Source organism: Podarcis melisellensis (assembly GCF_964234715.1).
Source record: "Podarcis melisellensis genome assembly, chromosome: 12".
NCBI classification, from domain to species: domain Eukaryota; kingdom Metazoa; phylum Chordata; class Lepidosauria; order Squamata; family Lacertidae; genus Podarcis; species Podarcis melisellensis.
This window is the reverse complement of record NC_138544.1, coordinates 35874076-35895067: the sequence shown is the minus strand read 5'-3', so window position 1 is coordinate 35895067 and position 20992 is coordinate 35874076. Positions and strand designations below refer to the sequence as shown.

The following is a 20992-nucleotide window of genomic DNA, read 5'->3' as shown; positions in this document are numbered from 1 at the left end:
AGTGATTGTAAGAACATAAGAATAGCCTTGTTGGATCAACCCAGAAGCCCAGCTAGCCTGGCCTCCTGTTTTCATGGTGGCTAACCAGATCCCTATGGGAAGCCTGCAAGCAGCACTTGAACACAACAACACTCTCCCGACTTGCAATTCCCAGCACCTGATATCCAGTGAGATACCGCCTCTGACCATGGAGGTAGAACAGAGGCGGATTTAGCGCAGCATAACCGGTTCACCCACACAGGGCCCCCAGCCAAAGGGCCACCACCCCACCTCCTTCTCAAAGCCTTATAAGCACTTGCCCAGCTTTGGGAATGAGATGAGGGTGCTCTAGGGCCGTGCCAGAGCCCTTGCACCTCCTTCCCGAAGTCTGGCCTCTTCCTCGGCTTTGGGAAGGCAGTGTGAGGTCAGGGGGAGGCATCAAATTCTGCTCTCGCACAGAGTGCCATATTATCAAGGGCCACCCTTGGGTAGAACGTAGCCATTGTGGCTAGTAGCCCTAGCATCCATGAATTTGTCTAATGCGCTTTTAAAGCCACCATTACCTCTTGTGGGAGTTTATAGTGGAACTGTGCTCTGTGTAAAGAAGCACTTTATTTTGTCTGTTCTGACAAAACATTCAGCACCACTTTCCCCCATATTCAGCTTCATTGGGTGGCCCTAAGTTCAAGTACTATCAGGCAAGGAGAAAAGGTCTCCCTATTCACTTTCTCTAGACCCATCCATGATTATTATTTTTTTACACCTCTGGGGATGTGGGTGGCACTGTGGATTAAACCACAGAGCCTAGGACTTGCTGATCAGAAGGTTGGCGGTTCGAATCCCCATGATGGGGTGAGCTTCCGTTGCTTGGTCCCTGCTCCTGCCAACCTAGCAGTTCGAAAGCACGTCAAAGGGCAAGTAGATAAATAGGTACCACTCCGGCAGGAAGGTAAACGGTGTTTCCGTGCACTGCTCTGGTTCGCCAGAAGCGGCTTAGTCATGCTGACCACGACTGGACCTAATGATCAGGGGTCCCTTTACCTTTACCTGCTGCTCAGTGGTAGAGCATATGTGTTATATATCTGACACCGGCTGACTTTTGGAGGAAAGAAAAAGAAAACATAAAACCAGGGGAGGAGAGGTGCCGTGGAATGAAGTGTCCTGGAACTGGCCAGGGTTCCAGCCACTAGCCATTAACAGGAGTTCTCCATCCTGCAGCATTTTTACTACAGGCGCCTCTTGTTCCCTCTGTGTCCAGTTCAAGTCTTCACCTGTGAAATCAGATGTAGTCAAACCTGCATCCGTCCAGCACGCTCAAGAAGGTATCTGGATAACCCAGAGGTTTGCAGACATGCAGGAAGTCTTCAGAGAAAAACCCTGAGATGTGGGGAAGGAGTTTAAAATCCACAGAAAAGGCTGCTGTGTGGGTGAGATAAGGAAAATGAAAACTGGAGTGAGCAGTGGGTTCTAATTGAGTGATCTGTACATATTATAGAGAACCATCTCATTGTCTGGCTGGTTAATGTCTTGATTCACATTATGAAGCCATTTTTCAGTGTCCCCAGAGATGGAAGTGAGTTCTGCCAATGGAGAAATCCCAAGATTTTGAATGTTGCTGAGAATGGGCACCACTTGAAACAGCTCAGTGAGGACTGAGAATGTTCAGTGGGTATGGAATGCTGGCTTATGATTGGTGCGAAATGGAAAATTTGGAGGGAGGGGGAATGGAGTGGAGTGAGTAGAATTCTGGACAGCCTCAGCCCACATTGCCCCATTTTATTACATATTACAGGGGGAAGCTGTAGGGATATGAGTATTTGTGTGCATGAGAATTGGATCTTTCCATTGAAATGACCAAGGGACCAACACTGGCACAGGCGCTCTGTATGTATATCGGGGGTGGGGGTGTAATTCTGCACAACGTGGGATACAGTCACATACTCGTGTGTCAAATTTGAGAATGTCACCCAGTTAAACTTACTTTGTCTCAGCGTCCCTTAAAATAGCTCTCGGTTTGCTCTTTTGAAGATTTCTGCTGCGCGTATACAAGACCCTTATTCTTTGCATCATGTGGTTTATTGCATTCTTTATATTAGTTACACCTAGTTTATTGGAGCATAAAGATCTCAGAAAAGGACTCTGGCTCCCAAAATAAACATGAAAACTTTAAATGCTTGGAGGACTAACCTAAAAGACCATTTCCTTCTTTGCATTCTCAAATGCAACCTATGGATGAAAGCTAAATCAGAGTTGTGATTATATTTTTGCATTTTTTCCCCTATCCGGGTTCCTGAGATTTAAACCTCTTTACAATAGCCTCTGGCCAACGCTGGCATGATTGTGTATTCATGAGGCCCTGGAATCCACAAAGAAAGCCAGGATTTATTCCATTCTGTATTAGATTTCAATCTCAAAACCATTATTTCCTTTTCTGGTGTCTTGTTTTCTACTTAGTTTTACTGCACGGTTTTTTGTTAACACTGACTTTTCATAAAAGATTGGCTCCGAAATGTGTAGATCTCTCTCTCCCTCTCCCTTTCCCTCAGCCTCTCTCTCTTTCCAGCACAGCACAAGATCACACAAAGAGGCAGTATGTGTGCTGGTACTACCGAGAGGTAGCTACATTCCATTTATTTTACTAACAAAGGCAGTAAGCAATGGTCTTTGAGTAGAGAGAGCTTAGTTTGGACACAATCCACTGGGAAGTTCTCCCGTGCAAACTCCATAGAAATGGAAGCTTGTGAACACGCTTAAATTCAGAAATGTGGGGGCAGGGAGGAAACCTACAACCCCACCACTTATTTATCTTACATTTTTGCAAGGTACATCTGAAGGCCAGTTGCTGGGAATCACAGGTGAGAAGAGTTTTGGTCCTGCTTTCAGGCTTCCCATTGGTCCCTAGTTGGCCGCTATGACAACAGGATGCTGGACTAGATGAGCCTTTGGCCAGATCCAGCAGGACTCTTCTTGCACTTTTAAACACACACACAAAGGAAGAGTCCTGTCCTCCTTGAGTTCTACTCAGGTGTTCTTCCAGTAGGTTATGGGACAATTAACCTTGACCCTGCACTTGACTTGTTTTCTTTAACAGTGGTGATGAAGGGCGTTTTTACCAGGGATTTATAGAGTAATTCTAACAAGGTTTTGCCCTAAGTGCCCACAATTTTCTCCATGACCAGTTGAATGAACCCTTCTCAGTGACGTGGCCTAGGAGCCATGATTTTCATAACATGCCACACAGGAGAGCTGTAGCTCAGTGGTAGAACATCAGCTTTGCATGTAGAAGGTCCCAAGTTGCATCCTTGGCATTGCAAGGTAGGGCCTGAAACCCATAGGTACCGCTCTGGCGGGAAGGTAAACGGCGTTTTTGTGCGCTGCTCTGGTTCGCCAGAAGCGGCTTAGTCATGCTGGCCACATGACCCAGAAGCTGTATGCCGGCTCCCTCGTCCAATAAAGCGAGATGAGCACCGCAACCCTAGAGTCGGTCACGACTGGACCTAATGGTCAGGGGTCCCTTTACCTTTACTTTTATGTTCCAATGTCTTTGGTTAGATGGTGATGCCAGCTCTGAAGGCACCGCACCTTTTTTCAAGTGGTCTCCTGGAAATGGGAGGGCAGTTTGAGAACCACTGTCTTAACTGTTCTCTCCAAGGTATTTAGTCTTGATCTTCTTGAGCCATTTATTTCCATCTTGAGTTATCTGTGATCTTTATTAGAATTAAAGTGTTTTCTCTGTTAATAAATAGCATCATAATGTAAATGATGGAACCCAACTGGCTTGATAATGGAGGTTCCTCTCAAATACATAATATTTTGTTGCTGACAAGTGCCTCAGTAGAAATAATATCTCCTCCCCAGCATGCATCCTTCTCCCCAAACATCTGTGTGTTTAAAAGAAGGCCCATAGCTTAGTGGTAGAGCATCTATTTTGCCTGCAAAAAGTCCCAGGTGAAACCCTAAGAGCCGCTGCCAGATGGACTATACATCTGGACAACACTAAGCTAAATGGACCAACAGATAAGGCAGATTTCTGTGTTCCTATGTATCCTTCTGGCTTTTCTAGGCCATATGCTCATAGGATTCTCTTCCACTCTCTTCCTTCAGTTGTCTGCCAGCGGCTTAGGTTCATTCAATTTATACATTGCTTCTCGCAGTAAAAAGTTCTGAAGTGATTTACAACCAAAGCAAAGTATTCCCCTTTTCTGCATGGATGGCAGGTTGAAAGCTGAAACTGTGCAGAACTCAGCATAAAACCAACCACTTTATGCAAGTCTAGCATGTAGAACTCTTTAGTTTAGAGAAAAAGTGTGTAAGAAGTTTATATAAAATTATGTATGGCTTGGAGAAAGTAGACAGAGAATAGTTTCTCTCCCTCCCTTATGACATTTTACCTGTAAGCTGCCTTGAGTCTGTCAGGGAAAAAGACAGAGTATAAATATAATAATGATGGTGGTGATGATGGTGATGGCATCCATCAGTCTCAAGAGACAATGGGGTGCGCCTCCAGGGTGAAGTCAAATGTCTGCATTAGCAGCACCAAAGTGACCTCCCTGGGGTGCAAGCCTGAGCAGTATGTATAGAGGTCCTAGGCTGCCCGGACAACAAGACAGCCTTCTCGGACTCACTCATGTGATCCAAAGGAAAGCAAAGCAATACGTTTGCCACCAGCTTGGCTGCAGGAGTTGCCAGAAGGAAGCATACAAAGCACCATCCAACCACCTTAGAGACTCTACTCCAGATCTGAGTAGGGTTTGCACTGTAGCCTTTTCTTCTCCTGAAGATATCCCACAAGGCAGTGGAGGTTTAGGATCTGCGGGTATAGGGTGGTATACAAATTCAATTAATAATAATAATAATAATAATAATAGGATCAGAGTTTTCCTTCTCTTAGATGGGCTACCTTCCAATGTTGACAAACCCTATCTGCCCCTCACTTCCCTCTACAGCACGTGCAGAAACTGCCTTATTGATCATTGGACTCACTATTGGTCTCATCTGCTCAATCTGCCAGAGCCTGTCTTCGCATGTGGGGGAAGTCCCTAACTCACCAAGGATTTGAGATCCATCAGCTACCCTCACCTGGTTTAGCTGGCCAGTCAAAGCCACATCCCAGAAACAGGAATAACAGCAACAACACTAGCACTCATAGATACCTAATGAAGCTGAATGTGGAAAGATTCAGGGCAGATGAAAGAAATGACTTCTTCACACAGCTCCCAAAACTTACTCACGCAGGAGGCAGCAATGACCTCCAACGTGGGTAGCTTTGAAGGAGGATTGGACAAATTCATGGAGGCTATCCATGGCTTCTGATCATGATGGCTACTCTCTGCCTCCATGGTTGGAGGCAGTATCCTTCTTAATACAAGAACAAGGGGCTGTACTTGATGGGCCATGGGCCAGATCCAGCCAGGCTCTTCTTACAAGGTTCAACTCCCTCCTCATCCACAAAGCTCTCTGGATGACCTTGGGCCAGTCAGCCCATTTCTCAGCCCAATCTATCCCAGCAGTTTGTTGAAAGTATAAAAATAGGGGAATACTATGAATTTTCTTTGAGGAAAGGCAGGCTGGAGAAGCAATTAAATAAGCAACTGGATAAAATGTGTGCCTAAAACTTTCATATGGATTTCAAAACCCTATTCATCAAGCATGGTTCACAGGTGGATGAAGGCTTCCAGATGCAAATTGCCTTACTAGTTGCACACCCTGATGTTCTGGAGTAAGGTTACCAGACGTCCCGTTTCCCGGGGACAGTCCCCGGATTTACAAATCAGTCCCCTGGCAAAATCCATCTATTTAATAGGAAGTTGAAAAGTGTCCCCCGATTCATTGGGGGGGGGAATGGTAACCTTATTCTGGAGGGGGAAATGTTTTCTGCATTTGGGACCTTGTTAAGCCTATAATAAATACACATCGTAAGCTTTTTGGTGGTCATGCAAAGTAGTTGAAGTTATAACTCTCACGTATTGAGGAAAGTAGGGCAACTAAACAGGCAACATTTTTGCAAATCTGTGCATGGAGTTCCTCACACACTCTGTGCAAAGCTCATCAATATACAAAACTATGTATGGATAGCTCAAAAAGTTAATTCTGACTCTTATTTCAAAAGCATTGTTGGTTTTTAAGGCTGGCTAGATACCTCTTTGGGTCAGTATAGCCAAAAAAAGGCAAAACAACCTAGTTCTGTGAAGCACATTATTCCTCATCCCTAAAGGAGGTCCACAAATCTATTCCAATATGGAAGTGTTTGAGCCAACTAAGGCTTAAGTGGAGCAAGCAGAATGCCCTTCTGGAAACAACAATTTAGGGTTGCTCATGATGGTAGGATTGGGAGATATAAAAAACAGAACAATTGAGCAATATCCTGTTCTGTAAATAAAATACTGATGCTCATTCCAAAAGCACAAGCTTAAGTGGTTGAAATAAATGTCAAATCTCCCAATGCAGAATAGTGTTTTGTTTTGTGCATAAGATGAGCCCATAACCTAGGGTGCATAAGGCATCTCATTCCCTCTTAAGTGTTTTTTACACACACGCCTGTCTCTTTCCTCACTTTGTTGAAAAATTCTTTGATTAACCAAGAAATCAAGCCACTATCCCAGTAGTAGCCTGAAATATACTCAGAGTTGAGAGTGGATTTCATGCTCTTTATTCAGCTCATAGTGGTGAGGAGGAATGGAAGTTCCCCCACAATATCTGCTTTATATACATTATTTACACAATGGGCTGCACGTGATTGGCTAATTCCGGGATTCTCCTGTAGGCCAATCAGGTTGTGGATTCACTTCTACCTGGAGCTGGATTGGGTGGCTCCTGTGGACCAATCATACTGCTGCATTGTTCTAGGACCAATCAGACTGCTGCATTTTGGATCCTATTCAACTCAGTACATAACATAGCCAATGTGATGTCCTCTAGATGTTTTGGACTATAATTCCCATCAGCCACAGCCACCGTGGACAAAGTTTTAGTTGACAGCATTGGCTACCCCTGTACTACCTGGTAAACCATAGGCTAAGATTTTGAAGTTTAATAGTAAGTCAAATGGTAGCACTCATAATCTCTCTTAATATCAGGAGCCATTAAGACAGGTCTTTACTTAAAGATGATTCAGTACAACAGAAGGTCTATTCCCCCTCTCTGGAGGGAAAAGCAGCTGGGAGCACTTTTGAGAGGGAAAATGGACGGTAGGGAAAGGGTTGTGCACTCTGTCCCAAACATACTCCTCATAACAGTCACAAGCAGCTGCTTTTTGTTTGGGATGGATGGATAGACAGTGAGACAGATGGATATCTCTGCACAATGTTTGACCCTGTAATCCCAGTGATTCACCATAGCTGTAATCTTTTATCATTCTTAATATGTAATTAGTGGATTTATTCCAATTTCAGCACGTATTTTTCAGCATGTGAAGTCCCATCTCTCAGGTGCTCAGGTGCTTTTCTGTTCCCTCTTACCTTGTCCAGGCTCACTGTTTTCCTACTGTCTCCACTCCTCCAAACAAGACAGCATCCCAAGACACAAAGGCGAACTGTATTCTATTCAGTAAATGTGGACTGCTCTGCAGCTCTGGTTCTGGGCTCAAGGAGACCCTTGGCATGTCTTGCTCTGGCAAGTGAATGAGGTGATAACAAGGTTTTCAACTTTGTGGCAAGTAAGCGCTGAGGAAGTCAGAAAATGAGAAAAGTAATTGAGCAGAGGCTAGATACTTCCCCCCCTTTCTTTTGATGGGGTTCCTACTTCTTTGCAATGCTGTCTGCTTTCCAAATTGCAGTTGCACTTCAGCTGCCTGGAGATCACTTGTTGAAGCTCAGTATGTTTGGCAAGTTGACCCTGTGCAGTAAAAAGGAAGCCCAACTGAGTTGCATGGCGTTTACTCCTGGGGAACTATGTACAGGACGGTAAGTCATGTAAAACCTAATCACCTGGTTATTCTGCTATGTGCTGCTGCTGTTCGGCGTGGGTAGGTATGTCACCACAGCCACCTGCATTTTTGGACTGTTCTTGGGGATGTGGCTACGGGGCTGTCATGTTGAACTTCTGCACTCCCAGAATCACAACTGTGCCCCCAATAGGGGCTTTGAGAGCAGCTATTCCTTACATACAGACCCATAACTCGATGCAGCTGCATATGCAAAAACAGGGGAACTAATGCAGAGAGATTAGGAGCTGGATGCTGTCAGCCACAAATTATCATTTAACTTTGGATCTGATGCAAAAACATATCCCAATTACATCATACCATTGTAGTTGTCCATTGGTCACAGTCTCTGGAATGAATACTTTATGTACTAGCCATTATGATGGTACCTCAGATTGGCTCAGCTGTTTTTGCCATGCCCTGTTATGGTGTGCTGAGGGGTGTGTGTGTGTGTTTACAATTCATTGGAGAAATCTTTCATGGATTATCACTAATGCCTTTCCTCGATACAAAACAAACACACATACACACCAGATGAACTAAAAGCCTGCTGGAAAGGTCACATGAAAGGAAGTCTAGTAAAAATTTCTAAACTTAATTAAGGGCCTTTTTTTAATTACAGAGACTTTTCACCTTAAAATTAGAACTCTTTGTAAGCTGAGGTTTGCTGGCTTTGAATGGAGGGGGGCACATAAACATAAGATTTTCCATTCATCTAAGTATTTCAGCAGATGAGATAGTTTACATGAGAAATAACTTGCTGTTGAGATCATATATCTTTATGAAGGCTTGGATCCTAAGGTAAGTTAATTGAAAGAAGTTCTTGGGGGGAATTTCCCCCTTCCCTCTCCCCTGCAGCCATCCATGTCCCCCCCGTCGTGAATTCCTCACAGCGCTTTTTAGCAAAACGCTCAGAGCCCCAAGTTTCTTTTCAGTGCAGTCTTTTTAATGTGAGCTATATACAAGTATTTACAAAAACAGTCCATACAGAGTACCTGCTCCTTAAGGCAAACGAATACTCTCCACCACAGCACCACCACACTACAGCACAACCACCACACAACCACAACTACTGTTGAACAGGCTTTCCTTTTAAAACAGGTGATAGCCAATCACATTCCTGCTGAGTCACTCTGACCCAGCACTTCACAGAGTATTGCATCAGCCTGTTGAAGCCTGCAGACTTACTCATCATCCTGTGAATTCCAACACACACACCCCAAAAAAGCATCTATGCAGTGTCATGTCGCCCTCCTGAACAATATGTGTTGGGGCACAGGGGACTCATATCCCTCAGAGTTGGACTTGGATTGTAAGATATGTAAAGGAAGTTCATGGGGAGAAATTTTCCCAACCTCTCCTCCACCCATACATCCCTTCCCCATCATACATTGTTTTGAAGGGGCCCTTAATCTTCCAGGCAAGTTTTTTTGGGGGGGGTCAAAAGCAGAAACTTTTAAAATGCTGCACAGTAGTTTACAGTGTCTGAGTACTTTAGCACTATTTCAAAGAAAGTCCAGAAATCCGTTCAAGCAAATCCCCCACTCATCTCAAAGAGAGAGAAATGTTATTGATGCTATGGGTAGAAATGTCTATGCTGTCCTTCAGTCGAAATACTTCATAGGCTAGCTAGACATCTACCATGTCTTCTCAACACAAAATGGCAGCCATCTTGGATTTGACAGAGTCCTTCGTAGTCATGATGCTTATATCTAGGATAGCCAAAATGGTACCCTCCAGACAGTGTTGTACTATGACTTTCATCAGCCTAAACCAGTATGGACAAAAGTCAGGGATGACAGGAGTTGTTGTCCACATAAGCTAACCCTGGCTTTTGTGCTTCTGCCAGTGGTGGAACAACCCCTCTTGCTGAGAGCATTCTTCCAGGAGGCAGGACATTGTAATTTCACCTCAGGTGACAAAATGGGATGGGCCACCCTTGGTCAGTGCCTGTGGCTTTTGGAAATCAGGGTGTGGAAGGTACGCAGGAGTTGCCTTTTTTTTTTTAACAACACTGATGCCATTCCTCACCAGATCCTCTATTCTGGGAGGAAAAGTTGCTGGGTTTCATTTCCAGAACAAGTGGACTGATTTTGTTCACCCACCTAGGGTTTCTCAGACTCCCCTCGCACTGTTTAAACTTGGCTGTACATATTCACTGGGTCGCCAGCATGACGACAGGCAAGTACAGTACAAATATAGTATAGTAAGATAAGATAATCCTTCAAACACCCCTCAATAGGAAGGGGTGTAGCTCAGTAGTAGAACATCTGCTTTGCATACAGGAGATTTATGGTTCAGTCCCTGGCATCTCCTCAGAAAGAAATCAGTGTAGGCATTACTGAACTAGATGGGTCAATGGGTTGACTCAGTGTAAGAGAGCTTCCTATGTTCCTAAGCTTACCACAGCCTTGAAGCACTGACCTTCATGAAAGGATTGCCTGTTAATTTAAGAGAAAACCACATTGCGGTGGCTGTATTACCCTGACAACGCAACGAACCCAAGTACATTGTTTCATAGGAACTCTCTACCTAGAGTCTTAAACTCCCACCTTTAGGACTTGAATTTTATTCAGCCATGAAAATGCTTCCTTATTCATGACTTAATAGGACAAAATTGATTCCTTATGCCGACCCAGAGATAAAACGATCTGTTCTCTTGTTTCTGCTGAGTCTCTTTGTTAGTGCATGTGCTATCTGGACAAAAGAAAGAAAGGATTGCTGGACATTTTGCATTTGTTAATCTCAGGAAATGCTTTTGAGATATGACACAGGACTCTGTACAGTAACAGATTGTTACAAATGGCTCTGATTCTCAAATACATCTGCCGGAGAAGTAGTATCCTTACAGCAGCATTTTGTGACATTTTATTTACTCACTCACTCACTTACGTGGAAGGGGCTGTGGAAGTCTCCACTGACACAAATAACACCATGCTAAATATTCCTCCAAAAAAACCTCTTTTGAGGTAGGGGAGAGATAAAAAAATGTGTGTCATGAGAATTCTTCCTCAAAAGACAGACTCTTATAAGATTTAAATTCAGAATCATTTCAGATTAAATCAAAGTGGCTTCCTGTATAATCCTTTTCACATCTGCCCAGAAGTGAATCCTATTGAGCTTGATGAGACTTACTCCCAAGTCATTGAATAAAGGATTACAGCCATACTGTGTTTAAAATAAAATGCATGAAATAAAATGCTTAGTTTGAAAAGGGAAGATAAAGCCCTCAAATAAGAATTAATAAAAACACACGTGAAACATAATCTTGCTTGCCTGTTTTACACCTAAGTATGTGTACATAGGATTGTATGCAGTCTTAACTAAGATTTACTTCGGAATAATCATGCATATGTTCTGCCAAAAAGAGCAGTGCAAAAAGACTGAGGGCAACCAATGAAATGCTCAATGTGATGCTTTAAAAGTTTTTGCTTCTTAAAAAATAAATAGTTGTGGATTAATATGGAAACAGGACAAAACCAACTTATGAATGAACACATGTGAATTGAAATGAACTGGCGACAGGCTGATCCATCCTTTTCTATACATCTGTAATGCATTGGTTTTAAAGGCTACATTTACTTTTGGAAGAACTTAAATTTCCTGATCATTCAAAAAAAGCATTTACAAGGGAAGCAGAAAACAAATGTTTCCAAGGCAGCTAATGCAAATACATTTCTGATTTCTCCTGCTGTAATAAGTACCTACAGTATAATGCCAGATATTTCCCAACAATTATTGCTTCTCATGATAATAGTGTCCTACGCATTGACCGATAGTAGTCACATTTGAAAGAGTGGTATCATTACCATTGCTTCATTTAAAATCTGTTGAAAGTACACTATCACCATCTACTGCTCACTTGGCTGAACTACTGATAGGGTCTAAATAGCCAATTTAGGTTGGGTTGGAGTTCAGCTGATGTACACAACCTTTTAACTACCTAAATATCACAATAAGTTTTTTTAGGGAAGGAACTTCTCAACGTTGTGTTCTTGCCATTCATCATATCTGTGCACTGAAGAGAAAGTGCCTTGTGTCAATTCATAGCAGTTACAGGTGTCACAGAATCCAGCAAACCTGAATAAGGACTGGCAAGAGAAGATAACGATAAGCAATAAATGGGAAGACCAACACAGGGTATCACGGCTGAGTCAAAAGTCTATTATCCTAGAGGCAAGTCCCTATGTAGTCTGGTGTCAGGAGACTCCATAATAATTTGTGACAAGGAGTGAATGAAGTTTTGCAGAGTCCTCAAGCTATGGGGTCATCTACAACCAATATCAAATAACCATATTATTTAAACCCATTAATTAAAAAATAGGATGTGGCCCGAGTTGGGTAATTAAGGTTCTTAATAACAATAAATAATATTGCATAGGTAGAAGTAAGCTGCCTTGTGCCAGGTTGGAGTAAGATTTTGCTCATCATCACATCAGAGAATCAAAATTAAGTAAATTAAGAGTATGCCAATTGAAACTAATGAGAGAGTAACTTATGCTTAAAGTATATGTATGTATCCAACTTTTTGTATATAAAAGGGTTATCTTCAACCAACTTTTACTAAAATCAGGCGCACTTAAATTAATGGACCCAAGTTAGTTATGGCCATTCATTTCAAGGGGTCTACTCTGAGTTAAAGTTAGTTGAATGCAGCCCAAAGTCTCTTTAAGCAAGAGAAAGAACCCCCCCCCAAAAAAAATGTATTTCCTTTGGCTCACAATATAGACAACAAGGTTATCCAAGGAGATTAAATCCACAATATAAACAACGGGAGAAAGAACACTTTACAATATCAAAAAAAGCAGCAGCATATTTAGTGGATGGTTGCATGTCCTTAAAACCCTTTTTTGTACCACTTCACATAAAAGTGTTCAGAATTTGGATAAACGTATTTGAAATGTGACATTCTCCATTGTGACTTTGTTCTGAAATACAGGTGGGAAGTCTGTGGCTTTCCAGATATTGTCGCGCTGCAGCTCGCATCAGTCCTGGTGGCTGTTCATACTGACTGGGGCTGATGGAAGATGGAGTCCAACAATATGGCGTCCACGGGTTCTCCATCACTAGTGAAAGCCAGCAGGTGTCAAGGTAAGCACTGGTAATATTTAGTGAACTCCATTTTCCATTCCCTAATCCATACTGTGGACTACTTTTCAGGTGAAATTTCCTTCCCCTTGTCCTTCAGCATTTCCAGCCCATGATTTTAATTAATACATTTAATATAGAAAAAGCAAAAACCTTGTAAACTATGCAGATGGAAACTAATTATTCAGAATGAGTGAGTGCATAATATTCTGAAGACTATGTCTCGGGATTAGTGCTAATATGTCACACTTGATGTGTCTGAAATCATCAAAGACAAGTCTTGCACAAGACAGTGTCAACAGCTGTTCAGAAAAGGGATGGTTATGAAGAAACACATTGTTGAGTCTATATAATCTCTTGCTTGTCCAAGCCACCACCAGCTGCTTGCACTGATTTCAGTCCTTAGAAAAAGGGGTTTAGAATGGGAATTAAAGAAGAGAGAGCAAGGGCTCGTTTATTGGCCCACGTTCTTGATATTTTCAAAGTTGCTCTTTTGAAAAGATTAGGAATTACGGCTGCATACACTCTACATTTAAAACACATTCAAAGCATGTCTTTCCCAAGAGTCCTGAGAGCTGTCGTTTGTTAAGGCTATTGGGAATTGCGGCTCACTGAAAGGTAAAAACAGTGTTCAGGATTCATTTGCGGGAGCTGCTTTAAATGTATGGTGTACATGCTTTGAAGAATGGTAACAAAACAGCTTCCAAGGACTGGAGCTGGGTTCCACAGTCTTGCATCGGTACCCAACCCTATATGCGACTAAGTGATTGCCTGAGTTGGTAGGCTTCGTAGTAGTTTGAAAGTCAATAATTCAAAAGTCTCCATGTAAATTGTGGGCTGAGATAGTTGGCCAGAAGTGGGGTCTAGAGGCAGAAGCAGGGGAAGGAGACCCAGGACAGGGGGAAATGGACTGGATGGTGGACAAGGCCAACAGGTAAGTGAACTGAAGCCAGATGGATGAGTCAGTGGATACAGCAGGGAAAGAGAGAAACAGCGATCACATCCACACCATACATTCAAAGCAGGTAGCTTCCCCTCAAAGAATCCAGGGAACTGTAGTTTGTTAAGGGTGCTAGGAATTATATCTCTGTGAGGATTAAGCTACAGAGCTCAGGACTCTTTTGGGGATGGTGTCATGTGATTTAAATGTATTTGGTAAATAGGACTAAGGGGAACTAAGTGGGAACTTAGGAGTGTTTGGAAAGGGAAAAGGCTGGGCTGGGGGAGAAGCTGGGCCTTGTGTATAGCAGGACTGACACTGAAGTCAAGGCCAGACGGTGACATTTTGCTGCCTGAGGTGAAGGACAAGATGATGCCCCCCTGCATTCCATGTGAGCAGGGCCAGCCCAAAACATTTTGGCACAGAATGGCATCCCCACCCAACCAGAATGGCACAGAATGGCACCCCCACCCAACCAGAAAAGAAGGGGTGAATGAAGACGGACATCAGGAAGAAGGGTGGAGTGAAGATCTACATCTGGGTGGGTGGGAATGAAATCAACCTTACCAGAAGTGGGAATCAAAGGCTGTTATGAGGCTGTTATGGGAGGAAACAGACCTACTCTGAATCATGTTGGCCAGGAAACCGCAGAGGGCAGCCCCCACCATTTCCTCCCTAGGGGATGGGCGACCAGCAAAGTCTCCTACTTGCCAAGAGGCCACCAAGAGGCATTGGTGGGGATGCTCCCAAGGAGCTGGCAGTTGTGGCCTCCAAGGAGTGTGCCGCAGCTATCACTGCTACCATGAAAGCAGCAGCAGCATGGGCCAACCTTGCATATGAAGCTCCCACTTTTGTTTTGGCTTCATGGCCGTTTGCTGTGATGCTTTACTTTGATGCCAATGTCACAGCTGTTAACACCTAAAGCAGACGTTTGCACAAAGGTCCAAGTAACTTTACACAAAAATGACACAGGTGTATGACCTAGTATCATCCATCTTAATCCATCGTGGCTGCTCTGCTGTGTGCATTAAACTTACTGTAACTGCTGAGTATGCAGGCCTAGCAGGACCCAGATTAATGGGAGAAATCAGACTATAAGTGGAAATGGCAGAAATCACTGTTATCGCTCCGTGCATGTCTACTCATAAACAATGAGTTCAATGGAAAGCACTCCCAGTATGTCTAGCACAGGACTGCAGCTTTGGAAATCAAGTGAGATCAAAGACATCGGGTTTGTGTGAGATGCAGGATGTCCCTCAATGTTCTATTTACAAAACTCAGTTGATTGCTCAACTTTATAAATAAGAAGTTGAAATAAATAATGATGGCGGTCCTCCGCAACACATGTGCCATAAATGCAATGTCTTTGATCATACAGGAGGTTTCTGTAATGACCATCCAAAACAGCTGAGGGGATTTGCTGGCACATCAAATAAGAAAAAGGCCGTCCTTACTGAGAACATGGAAAGGTCAGGCTAGTAGCTTATAATTACGTTAAAATTTAATCATGCTATACCAAGGTGGATATTTTCTGTTTGCCAGCAGTGATAGATCTTGCTGGATGACAACATCCCACATTCTTACTTTAAGTTCAGTTGAGCAGATCCATCTATTCCCTGTTTATATCACTTCTGTGTGTGTTCATTTCATACGTCCATTCTTCCTTACTTCTGCACTAATCTGTGGCTTTTTGAAATAAGCACAAAAAAGACGTAACAGGAAACTGCGGCTAATCATCATGGCATCTGTTGATTCAGGATGCACCAAGAAGGGAAGAGGGAGTGTCGTGAAGATGGAGTCTGTTAACTTGGCTTAATAATGGGGCTAGTCCAAGACACAGCAGAAGATACCCTCAAGATGTGTAGGCTAGCCGATTATTTTGGCACCTGAGGCAAGAAAATCCCACAAGGGCTTCTTCCCATCTCTAACAGTGAAAATATAATAATGCTAAATATCACTTTTCATGACACCCCAAATCAGTTGTGGTGTAGTGGTTAAGAGCAGTAGCCTCCTAATCTGGGGAACCGGGTTCAATTCCCCACTCCTCCACCTGCAGCTGCTGGGTGACCTTGGGCCGGTCACACTTCTTTGAAGTCTCTCAGCCTCACTCACCTCACAGAGTGTTTGTTGTGGGGGAGGAAGGGAAAGGAGAATGTTAGCCGCTTTGAGACTCCTTAAAGGGAGTGAAAGGCGGGATATCAAATCCAAACTCTTCTCTTCTTCTTCTTGTCTCACTTTGCCTAATGATAGGGTTGGTCCTGCTTCGTAAGCTGTGATATGGACACGGGAACCAGGCTATAGACTTTTCTCATGTAAGTGTCTTTAGGTTTTTTTATATAAAATTTCTATGCCTTGCTCACAGAATCATGGAGCAAGCCTACTCTGGTTGGTTGCCTGTCCTCTTGATGAAAAAGTATGACTCTCCTGAACAGAATGCCCTTTCTTTATTATACATCCTCCCTTAGGAGTCCCTTTACCTCATTGTAACTGAAGGAGGCTGAGCATCAGAGATAACTAACATAGCGCCCTCCAATATGTTCTTAGACTACAACTCCCATCAGCACTGGCCAGCAGGGCCAATGATAATGGATGCTGCCATAGGTAATCTAACAACATCTGGAGGGCAACATGTTGGATACTCCTACTCCAGGTGCTAGAGATCTAGGTGGGATCTTTTAATAAAGGGCAGTATAATAAAATAATAATGATGGTGGTGTTGGTGGCCATCTCACGGCAATTGAAATACTGGGCAGTCTTCCCAGAGAAGCACCTGCTTTTCCACAAATATTTGCCAGAGAGAGAGAGAGAGAGAGAGAGAGAGAGAAGGTTTCACTGCAATTAGTGCTGAGCTTGTTTATGTGACCCAGGGCACAATAACAGTAGTTTTAAAGTAGGCTTTGAAAGAAGATATTTCACCCTTCCCTTCAACCATCCGATACGTTTTTCGTACACCAAGGACATTCTGCACCAATTCGACAAAAACAGCCAGACACATTTACAGTCAGATAATGTATTAATGGTGAGTGTTGTTTGTGTGTGTTTTTTTAAAATGTGTTAACTAGGGTCAGGAGCTTGAGCTGGCACACACATTTGTAATTTCGATTTCATGAGCACATTGCACAGCTTTGTTTTCTGTGATGCAACACTGTTGGCATTTGCTCTTAGGTCATCCATTTTCTCTTCGTGCAGACACAGAACTTTTCCTGTTCCTTACAGTTCTGATCCTGCAAAGAGGAAGAAGAAAGCAAATATTCAAATGCATAACAACATGCAGTGTTAATTTATTGTGACTATTTAGTTGCTTTTTTCACAAAAGTGACCGAAAATTACTTACAAAAAGCAAATATTAAAAACAAGAATAAAAACTAGAGTAAAAACAACCTAAAATGCTCAACAATCATATGTATAAAAAGCCAGATCCAACTCAACCCACTAAAAAGGTGATTCAGATAAGAGCCCCAAAGCCTGCCTGTCTTCTCTGCCCAGGGAAAATGAAGGGGAAATGATTGTGCCATGGCAACCCAGTCAGATGAGTGGGGTACAGATAATAAAATTGTAATTATTATTATTAATGGAAGGACCAGCAGGGCTGCATTGGGCTCTTGGGCGGGAGCTTTTCCACCTTTGCTCCAGATTTTTTTTATTCTTTACAAGAGGGAGGTTTTCGGGTGGCATTCCCCCGTCAAAAGTTGTGTGTAGCATAAACTCTGGCTTATGATAGCTACTGCGAAAAGAGAACTTTTCTGCAAGATCTTCAGAATGTAAATGCATTCAGAGGCCTGAACATTTATTTATTTTCAATTGGCACCTAGCACAATTGATAATGTTGGTCCCTTGATCAATAATGCCGTTTCTGTAACCGGGGTGTGTGTCAAAATGCCCCTCCCTCACCTGTTAAAGGTGTTGGGGTGAGGTGGGGGGGTTCATTCAGAGTAGGAATCCATTGAACGATCTCTATTCACGCGCAGGTTCATAGCGGGGCTCATCTCTAAGACCTGCCGGAGGGTCAGGGAGGCCGGCGGGGGCGGGCGCCCACCTGCCTGCCTCCCCGGGGCAACAACGGCAGGCCCTTTCCCCATCTGAGGCGGGCTTTTGTGCGGGCGGAAGCAAGCCCCTCGCCAGCCGGCAGATGGAGCTCCGACCCCCGGACTCCGCTCTTGGAAACCGGGGAGAGAGCCTGGGGAAGGGAGGAAGGGGTTAAGGAGCTGATGGTGGCGGTGGAGGAGCCTCGACGCCTCTGGAGGGAGACCCACCCGCCGCGCGCTCCCCCTCGCAGCCCACCCAGCCGCAGTGGTGGGAGCAAGGCGCGCGGGATGCTGCCGGGGCGCAGCGCAGGGGCAACGATGCAGCAGCAGCAGCAACCGGAGAGGGCAAGCGGGGCAGCGGCAGGAGGCGCGGAGGGAGGCGCGGAGCGGGCCAGCCCCTGATGCGGCTCTTTCTCCTCCTCCTCCCCCTTCTGCTGGGCAGCGGCTCCGGCAATTCCCTCCCTCCCACCTCCTCCTTCTCCACCTCCTCCTTTCCCGGTGGCGGCGGCCGCTGTTGCCACGGCGGGGGAAAATGAGCAAGGCGGCGGCGGCGCTGCTGCTGTGCCTGCTGGGCTGCAACGTGTGGAAGGCGGTGACCAAAACCTTAGGAGCGCCCGGCGCCGCTCAAGGTCGGTGCGAGGGGGGCCCGCTTTTGTGCCGCGGCGACGGCGAACCGCAGCGCCCAGCGCGCACCCCGGCGAGGGTCTCGGGATGGCGGGCTGCGTTATTGCTGGGGGGGGGGGGGACGGACGGCAGAGGGGGGGGTGCGCCTGGAGGGATCCGGGGGTTGCTGCATAGCGAGAAGGAGCGCCGGAGGTAGCTGCTTCTCTCGGTGCGAGGGGGCGGCGCCCGCCGTGACGCCCATCGCCGCCGAAGTGAGCTGCGGGGCGCTCGGTGGTGGCGGCGGCGGGGCGCCTGGCTCGGAATCCGACGCCCCGGAGGCTATTGTTACCGCAGCCTCCGCTTCGGCTTTGTGCTTCCCGCACGCTTCGCTTTGCTTTTCCGCCTTCTCTCCCGCGCCCCCCCCCAATCCTCCTTGCCTCCCCTTCGCAGGCTTTTTCTGCGCAAGTCTTGAGTCCCCTCCTCCCCCTTGACTCTTGTCGCGATGCTGCCACGGTGATGGGCGCTTCACTCTCCCCCCCCCAATTGCTTCCTCTTTGAGGATTCGGATTGGTGTTAGGGCGGCTGGCCTCTGCGTGCATGTTTCTGCTGGAGGCTGCTTCGATTTGGGAATTACTGGGTTGAATCGAAATGAGGACGAATGGGAGCCTTTCTGTTCAACTGCAGGTCTCACAAGGTCCTGAAATAAAATTATCTACTGTATTATGCAAGAAGGGGGTGCCTGACCCCAAAAAAACGTGGGGGAGAAGGGCCATCTGGCAAACCTTTGATTCCCACCCCCACCCCCGGAAAAAAAGACCCCTTGACAAACTGTTCTGCACTGCTGGTTCCACAGGGCTTCGCTTCTTGCTAAAACCCCTTCCTGCTGCCGCTTTGCTCCACCAGGTGTTTGTTGTATTGTGGCTGGTTTTGCTCCTGTGGCCTTTCAGGTTGTGTGACACCCACACACCCACTTTCTTTTGGTGTCATTGGCTGTCTTTTATGGACCCAGCTTGGCAGCGACAACCCCTGCCCCCGAAGGTTTAGATTCTCTTCTCTGCCGCCTGGCTCTATTAAGATTCTTACTCTGGGGAAAGCAGCTTTCGGAAGAGCTGCCTATCCAGTAGTCTTTGCACAGGGCCCTTTTGCAGGCTTTGCAAATACAAAAGCAGCGTGTGTGTCGCTTGCTAGTCACGCTTTGGGCTCATCTGTTCAGAGGTGACCATATGCGATTCTCATTTCTTGCTATGCTGATTTTATCCATCCCCGCCCCCTACACCGGCACAAATAATCCTATATGGCAAAAGCCTTAAGTTTAGAGGGAGCATAGATGATGCTGGAGCCAAATCTGAAAAATTAGCACTTATTAGGCCTTATTATTATTGGAACCAATTTTTGGCCATTAAGCTCCAACCTATTTGCTGCATGTCCTTCCATCCACAAAATGCACCTGTGTGCTGTAAACCTGCCACTTCCACAACAGTGCTGGAGGTGGGAGAGCTGCTCAATCACCATTTAGTCAAGGTCCCGTGTGCATTTCTATCCTTCATTGTTGCCGGAATGTTTTCCCTTCTCCCCAGGCTTCTCTTTGCATCTTTTAGAAAAAGACCCTCTCAAAAGCCACTGATCTGCTGTGGCTTATATTTATGTTAACTTGCAGCAAACTAGAGGTTTTCTTGGAGGGGTGGGGTTCGTGTTTTGGTTTAATTACCTGCTGCAGGATTGACTGCAAAGTAGCTGGTAATGAAACCATCAAGGGCATTTGCAAGACTGTGTGCTTATTCTTGTAAAAAGCTTCATCAAGGCAGGCTAATAACATCCCACCAGTAATAAGGATGAGAAAGCAAGTGGTGCCATGGCAACAGTCCCTGCCTCCACTTTTGGTGGGTATGCATGTAAAGGCCAGTGACCTTTAAGTGACGCTATTCTGTACCTAATAAAAGATAGATTACAATAGTGCCTTTTACTACTGTTATGTCATTGTTTCTGAATAAATCATCCCCTCCCTTCTGCACTATGCACTCTTAACCTCCCCCCGCCCCCCCAAAAAACACCCCGTAAGCTCTAGCCCTGTGGTCTGATTCTTATTTTGACAAGATCAGTTTTGCTTTGACTTCTTGAACTTTTGACTGCTGCTTTTGTTGTTTTGCTTTCTTGGGGACTCCACAAAGTGGTCTGTCCATGTGTGTGTGTGCGAAGAATTCCTATTATGATTGAAAAACTAATCAATGAGTTGGAACAAATTGCTAATCTACCAGATTTTGTTTTTAAATGATACTCATTTGGACCTGCCCTGTGCAAGTAGGTATTAATATTCTCATTTCACACACACAATAACGTAACAATCCATCATGGGGAGAGAGGTAAACTTAAGCCCCGTTGGTTTTAGTGGGAATGAAGTTTGCATAGGTGCCCTGTGTTGTGGCAATTGGGTTTTTA

At 44.9% G+C, this 20992-nt stretch overlaps 1 protein-coding gene across 2 annotated transcripts in view; it reads left to right on the top strand.

Moving 5' to 3' along the window:
* The first annotated feature begins 18271 nt into the window (after nucleotides 1–18271).
* FAM171A1 (family with sequence similarity 171 member A1) overlaps nucleotides 18272–20992 on the top strand; it is a 69199-nt gene continuing 66478 nt past the window's right edge. For both annotated transcript variants that reach the window (XM_081931616.1, XM_081931615.1), the window contains exon 1: nucleotides 18272–18582. In XM_081931616.1, the coding sequence (XP_081787742.1) occupies nucleotides 18486–18582 (97 nt within the window). In that variant the 5' untranslated portion in view covers nucleotides 18272–18485. The remainder of the gene's footprint in view (nucleotides 18583–20992) is intronic.